Below are 7,895 nucleotides of genomic sequence, written 5' to 3'. Positions count from 1 at the left end.
TAAATAAGAATCAAAAGTCTCAAGAGAGGGGACTATTTGTTTTTTGAACATTTGGCTTGAGAACGCTTGAGCTGAGAGATTCTAAGAGAGAAAAAGAGTGTTGTTATCCATCACAATTATATTTATCTGAGATTTAGTGAAACTCGTGAACCCTAGTTCATTGATCACTGTTCTTGGAATACTACATCAATAAGAACACTAAGTGGACATAGGTTGTTACCATTCTATTAGGACCGAACCACTATAAATTGTTTGTGTCGTTTATATTTTCATCTGGAGTTCTTCTCATTTTCATCTTACTTTATATCGTTTATCTGACTCCGTGTCGTTGACCAATCACAGGGTCAACTTTTTGGTGCTTTCATTGAGAGACAAACTCAAGATTTCCAATAAGATCAAATGGCGAAAACATCCAGAAAGATGGGACAAACTTATGGTGCTGCATCTACCCAGGCTCCTCCACAAAATGTGGCTGAAGATGAAACACAGTTGGATTTTGAATAGGAGGAAATGGATTCTGGGATCTTGAGGACAACACTGATTGTGTTGCAGGAGGAGTTAGTCAATCTAAGGGCTAATCAGGAGAATGTGGCTGAGACGATGGCGTTGCAACAGAGGGAAATTGACTGTCAACGTCGAGAGGTTAATGAGCGGTAGACTGACATGGACCTCCGACAGAGAGAAGCCATTGCCACCTTGGAAGAAGCCATTCAGTTGGCCCGGGGACAACCTGCGCCAACTTCTCAACCGAATCAGCCACCAAGTGTACCACCACAACAAGGCCCAAACTTAAGTCATCCACCTCAACCGGCAAGTCCTCAAAGGCCGGAGCAACCTCCTGTTGCCCAGCAGGATATTCCATTTCAAGATCCTGAGTACAAGCCACCTTCTCGTGTTGGTCAAGATAATCCCCAGCGTCCAAGGCAGAATAGGGCTGGGCAGCCTCCCCTAAGCCCTAGACACCAAACTGCTGTAGAATCGAATCCTCCGAGCAGGGGAAAACGCCCTTCTACTAACAGAAGGCATGCTGAGCCAGGCTCTACAGTCAGGGTCCCCCCACGACATAATAATGCCTGGGAACCCACCGACCGACGCAGGACTCCCCCTGGCGTTCGAGAGGTACGAGTAAGAGGAGGGAATAGTGCGATCAGCAGGTCGCGCCATAGCTAAGCACATTTTAGGGAAGGTCATAATTACAACGAAGCTGATTCCAGCAAAGGAAATGCTGGTCGAGGGTAAGGACAAAAAGGTGGAGAAAAGAACCCCCCACCAAGAGAAAATAGGCATGCGAGCCAGAACCCTGGGGGGCAGCCTAGGCAATCTAATGTCTTTGATCGGTTGGGCACTAGCGAGCAAAGGCGTAGAGTTGATGACTTGAGGGATGTGCTCAACGATAGGCGGGAAAGGCACGATGAGTACGCTCCCCCAGCACCGGTCACCCCAGCAATACCACAAGCAGTATAGGCCCAAATCGATGCGCTGAATCAGACCGTCCAGTAGCTAGTGGGGAGCCGAACATCCCACATCGAGTATGAATAGAGAAGAGGCACTCCATTCATACAAAGAATAGCGATGGCAGAAACCCCAAGAAAATTTAAGATGCCAGTATTGCCCAACTTCGATGGGTATAGGGACCCAGTATCTCATGTGAATAAATTCAAGATACAGATGGACATCCAAAAGGTGTCGGATGATGCTCACTGCAGAATCTTTCTGGCAACCTTATCCGATACTTCTCAGGAGTGGTTTCTCAACTTCCCTCCTGCTATCATAGTGTCATGGAAGATGTTCGTAAAGGAGTTCTACGGGCAATTCTACGCTGGTCGAGTACATCCGACTGAAGCTAACCAACTGGTCGAGATACGCCAGAAGGAGGGAGAGTCCTTAAAGGATTATGTCCAGCGTTTTATACGAGCCGTAACTGGAGCTAAGGCGATTGGCGATGAGAGGAAAATGATGGCACTAACTGGTGAAGTGTGACGCCATTCACCCCTTTGGAACAGTTTAAGGAAGAACGGGGTGAAGAGTACCCAAGAATTCCTGGATCGAGCAAACCGATACATCAAGTTCGAAGAGGCGATTGCTAACGGAGGGAAGTCGCCTGCAGAAGACAAGGGACGAAAAGAAGGTCCCGCCAAAGCTTCCCGGGTCAGATAAACCCAATGGCAGTGGCCAAAACAATGGGAAAAATGGGAGAATAAGCTCCCTAATGGTAACAGATACGAGCCAAGATTCACCAATTACATGGCCCTAGTCGAAAGTAGTGCAGAGGTGTACCGGGCGAACAACACCATTGTCCCTTACAAGCAACCATCACCGATAAGGAAAGATATCTCCAAGAGAGATACAACCAAGTTTTGTCATTTTCGCAACGACTATGGTCATGACACCAATGAGTGCAACCAACTGAAAGATGAAATTGAGTTCCTTATCAGACAAGGACACCTGAGGAGATTTGTACGAGCCACTGGAGGTTCTCAGCGAGAGGCTCAAGGAGGAAAAGAGTAGGCACCTATACACCAATGCTCGCCCCCTTTACAGCCATCTCCTGTGGTGGGTACATTGCTAACCATCTGTGGCGGCCCACACCTAGCAGGAGATAGTGGGAAGGCAAGGGAGCAACACGCCCGAGCTTGTATTATTTTCTATTGATTTAATTAATAAATAATTATTTAACTCCTTTATCAAATTAATTATTTATAATTTGAACCTTGATTTAAACTTATTTATTAATTTAGATACTAATTTATCTTAATTAATAAATCTGCCATTATTTCTCTTTTCTTCTCAAAATTGTATAACTCTGTGAAACTATCCAAAATTGACCTGGTAAACTTTGATAATTAAATCAATTAATTGAGACTATCTAGATGATTTTATCCAAGGCACTGTGGGGACCATGGGCCTATGAAATCAAGTTCCAATAAGTTATCATAAATCTAACAAATAAATTTACTAACTTATTAATTCCTTGTGACTCCACTAAAGACTCGGAATTGCACTCTTGAATTCATAGAATGCTCTATAACAAATATAGATACGCTATTAATTATCCATTGTTACAACCATAATTGTCACTCAATCCTCTATAGATGGCCTACAATAAGATGGGATTAAAATACCGTTTTACCCCTCAATGTATTTTATCCTTAAAACAATTAGTTCCTTGTAAATGATATTTCAGTAAACTAATATTAATTAATGAAATGAGATCTTCATCATTTAGCACCTCGAACCAAAATAAAAGCAAACCATCATTTCATTTCTTCATCAGAAGCTATAGATATTCATATCTATGATTAATGCTCCTACTCAAATATACTATCGAGTTCCCTAGGGTAAGTATGGGCTATTTCGTAGGGTAAGCTGGTAACGAACAAGTCAAAGAACTCAATTAATACAATCAGTTAGAATACTAACCACTCATAATTGAGATTGAATTGACCTATGGTCAACTATATGATATGACTAGAATAGATAATAACAGTATGTTTACTTATCCTGTCTACTGTCAATATCGGTCCTGTCCAATGTAACAAATACATACGATCTTATCTACTTTACTAATGTTCTGGAAAGAACATAACACTACAATGTGTAAGTAGATCATATCGTTGATTGGCAAGTAAGTGTAAATCTTGTGCACTGACTAATCTTAGGACTAAATTATTTTGAAATATAATCATATTAATATTCCACTGTGATTACGTCACTATAGATATGATTATCTATATGCTCGGGATTAAATATAAGTTTATATTAAACAAATAATCATTAAAATAAAACATGTGCGAAAAGTGATTGACCAAGTCAAAAAATGATTTCTATTCTTTTACTGATAATATATGAGATTACAAAGAAATTGGGTTTTAATTAGGGTATAAAACCCTAACAAGCATATTGTCCAATAGACTTAGAGTCTAAAGTGTGGTCAAATGAAATATATTTGATAATAACATAGTGATAACAATTCTTAAATATCAAATGTCTTAGCCAGGAGACATTTCAAAATTGGAGAAGCAATTTTGAATCTTTACAGCAATAGTGAATGGATTAAAGAGAACTTTATTCATTTTGGTTAAAGGTGGTGATATGTTTAAATTAATTTCAATGAGAAAATAATTTTAAACTAAAACATAAGAAATCATTGTCGGTCTGTAATAGGAGTTTGTTCGGGTTTGAGTATTGTGACAACTGTCTTGTCAACTTTTTACTATCACTAGGTTTATTTAATCCAGGCCCTTGGATCTCGAACTAATCTAATCGTGTGGCCTAGATCAGCTCCCGGAGTTTACATATAAATAGGAGAACCAGACCTGAATCTTACCACCTTTGCATTCAAAGTTTTTCATCTTCTTTTTCTTCTCAAAATTTTCAGAGCTCTTCTACATTCCCTTGTTTTCCAGAAGCTTTCAGGTTATTATCTCTGGTTCTCCTATCATTTCCTCGACCGAGAAACTAAATTGTAAGTACTCTGATACTCGGTTTAAATTTCATTTTCCTATTATTCAATAAGTTTTATGAAACTTTCATGTATATTTTCTTACTTTCGTTCTATTTGAGTTTAGTGTGGGTTTTTGTTAGGCCAAAAACAATAGCAGTAGATCCGATTAGAGGTAATGCGCAAAAAATGGGAGATTTTCTGGGTTTTCTTGGTTTGAAAGAAGAATGATTGAATATGTAAATGTGAAGATTTGAGGTTTTTAGGTTAAGTTCAAGGTAGCTTAAGGGTCACAGTCTCTCGAGTGGTTTTGCATTAAACCGCTCTCCATAAAGGTACTGAGTATGACACTCGAATCCTGATGTATCAGGGGTTTCCCGATGTTACAGCACGTGGTCACTACCCGTGTGTGAGCATACACATTCACCCTAGGGGAAATCTTAGCTCATATATATCTTAGGTCGAATAGATCAAAATTAAAACTTTGGGTTTCCTAACTTTTATCATCCTAGTAAGGTTGTATCTTAGGTCACCTCTAACAAGTCGCTTTGTCAGTAGACGAGCTAAATTATGGTAACCAGAAGAAGTCAGTGTAGAGATCTTCTTCCCAAAACAATAATAAAGGTAAGTGGATTGCACCTGAGACCCCTATTCCCCACTTCGACCCAATGGTGGATAGGGAGATTGTGGTTGACCCCAATGCCTTCTTCAAGGCCGAGCATATCAAATCTCAGATAAAAACTCAGGGCAAGGTGAACAAATTTTACTGAGTCATGGAATCGAGTTAGTCTCCGAGGGTCCTGTTGCCCACCCTCTGTCGGAGGGAGAGTGGAGTTTCACCCCACTCCATGACGACTTTAGGGCTTGGAGTGATGAACACCTAAAGGAAGGTGCCTTTCTTCCCCTGGATTAGTATTTTGTAGATTTTTAAACTACGTCAAACTGACACTGTTCTTGCTCCCCCCAAACTCATATCGACTCCTGGAAGGGTTGAAGTATTTATGTTTGAAGAACAAGTGGGACGTCCCCACCCTTGCCGATATTATGTATTCTTTTGCCTCAAGGCCAATCCAAAATCTAAGGGACGATGTGATGACTTCAACTACCTCACCAGATTCCCCAGCACAACCTCCATCATTGACTTCCCCAGCCACCCGAATGACTACAAGGATCAATTCTTTATGTCAAATGGGTTTCAGAACTACACCGATTAATATTTCAACCGTCCACGTAAGTTTCTTAGCTTCTTGAACTTTGTACTTGAAATCTTTCTTAACAAAGTTTAAGCATATTCTGATCTAGTCGTTATCTTGTGCAGCTATATATAAGAGAACAGATCGGTCGGAGACCCTCGAAGGTCAATATGAGACTTTGGCCTGTGTTCCTGCCAAAGAGAAAGAGTTTCGGGTGGTGGTGAATGATGCCACCATGGTGGCTTCCAAGGTGATTCGCAAGGATCAAACGTTGGCCATCAGGTCCCAAGGCCCTTTTCCCAAGCTCCCTCCTCCAAGTCGCTGAGGAGGTCGCAAGATCCTAGCCAAGGCCAAGCTGAATTGGGAATAGCAGCTAACAACTCTGGGCAAGGTAATCCATATAGAGAAATGAATCGAGCTGCTGCCATTTTTAGGTTAATCCAATTCAACCCGAGGCAGCTTACGAGCTGACATCCGATAGATCCGGACCTGTATGTGATCCTTCTCTAGTGCGTTGACCAATTGGTCGTGTGCCACGATCATAACTACCCCAAATGTACCATAGTGGTCCACATACAATAGATTAGAAAATAATGTACATGTACTAACACAAGTATATGAATAACTCGAGGAGAAATAATCTCGAACTACCCGAAGGCTATTGTCTTAGCTTTTGAAAGCTTAATTACAATGGTTTCAAAGAACCCGAAATATATATAAAAAAAAGGATGAGGATACCCTAAACATCACTGAGCCCAAGTAACTTGCCTCTGTGATGTCACCACATCATCGACCCCTCAACAGCTCTAGAAGACTCCACGGTCTCAGAGGGCTCTAGCGAGAGTCGGCTCTAGAACTTGGCGAGGTAATGCCCCGAAAGCTCCAATTCCATAAATGAGAAATCTCCTTCCTCGTTGTATGCCAAACAACAATATAGCATCTCCTCCAAGGTGTTCGTTGCCTCAGTAACATCTTGCTGCACCTTCTCGTCATCCTATTGAGCTTTCACTTCCACCTCGCACAGATTCTTTTTGAGCATGTCGACTTCCACAAGTTTCTTGTTAAGGCTATCGACCTCGACCTACAGTTGGTCTCAACGCTGGCTCACTTCAATGACTTGTCCCTTGGCGATTCGCTTGTTGTCTTGGGATGCCGACAGTGTGGCCCTGACCTCATCCCTTTGAGATCGGAACCAGGCGATGTCGCGGATTTGAGCTAAGCAAGACTGTAAAAGAAAAATACATAGTAGAATTAGCTCACAAAAAAAAAAAAACAAGGGGATGTAACGAGAAAGGGGATAACTTACAGTCAGATTAATTCCCAAGGCCAACTCTAGGACGTTCTTTGGGGAATTCTCCTCTAAGGCCTTCACATTCACCTAGTTGGCGTGACCCACCAGATGATTTTCCATCTCATGGAAGGGACAGCGAAGAGCATCTGAGATCCTTGCAACTTTGAGTTGCATGAGTGGGAGTTGCGTGTCTGGGAACAAAGCATACGGGGTTTCACCCTGAAAAACTTGAGGAATCAGTCCAGGTTCGCAAGGACGATGAGTAGGAACTTCATGAATGGTAACTGTAGTTATCCAAGTTGGCGGTTGCTTTTGCTGCTGCTGTTTTTTGGTGGAGCTAGCGCCATTATCCTTTGCAGGGGATCCATTGGAACCTACAGGTCTGGAGGTGGTTTTCTTTGATATTCTCACCTTCTTGATGATGGGTCCAGTTCTGGCCCCACCATTTTTGAAGGTGTTTTTTAGGTCCATATATTCGTCTGTAATAGGTCGAGCAGAAAAGTTAGTTCCAAGAAATGATTAGTCAACATAAGACAAAATAATAAACCAAGAACCCTACCCTCCGAGCTAGAGGAGGAAACTACTATGATACGCTCTAGATTATGAATCGGGCTAGATAAAACCTCTAACTCTTGGATTATCGGAGGAGGGGGAGACTCTAGTATTATTACATTTTGAGATCTACAAGGTTCAGGCTCCTTGTCTGGACTAGACTCATGCTTGGCCTACCTAATACATGGGGTAAAGACACCATGACATAGGGAAGGCCATGACAAAATGTTTGTACCGTATTCTTAAAAAATAGTGAACCTAAAGTGAAAGGTATTATTTACCACTATGGTACATTTGCGGTAGCTATGATCATGGCGTACGATCAACTAGTCAATGCACTGAAGAAGGGTCACATCCAGGTATGGATCTACCAGATGTCGGCTCACGAGCTGCCTTGGGTAGAATCGGACTAGCCTAA

General features: G+C 41.7%; 1 protein-coding gene across 1 annotated transcript; it reads left to right on the top strand.

The window, feature by feature from the left end:
- Nucleotides 1-663: 663 nt before the first annotated feature.
- Nucleotides 664-1,170, top strand: LOC133815131 (uncharacterized). The gene has a single exon (XM_062248009.1). It carries the CDS (start codon nucleotides 664-666, stop codon nucleotides 1,168-1,170), a length of 507 nt encoding a protein of 168 aa, XP_062103993.1.
- Nucleotides 1,171-7,895: the final 6,725 nt, after the last annotated feature.

This window comes from Humulus lupulus, chromosome 2 (genome assembly GCF_963169125.1).
Source record: "Humulus lupulus chromosome 2, drHumLupu1.1, whole genome shotgun sequence".
In the NCBI taxonomy this organism is placed as follows: Eukaryota; Viridiplantae; Streptophyta; class Magnoliopsida; order Rosales; family Cannabaceae; genus Humulus; species Humulus lupulus.
Note: the sequence above shows the minus strand (reverse complement) of the source record. Positions and strands in the feature narration are given on the sequence as shown.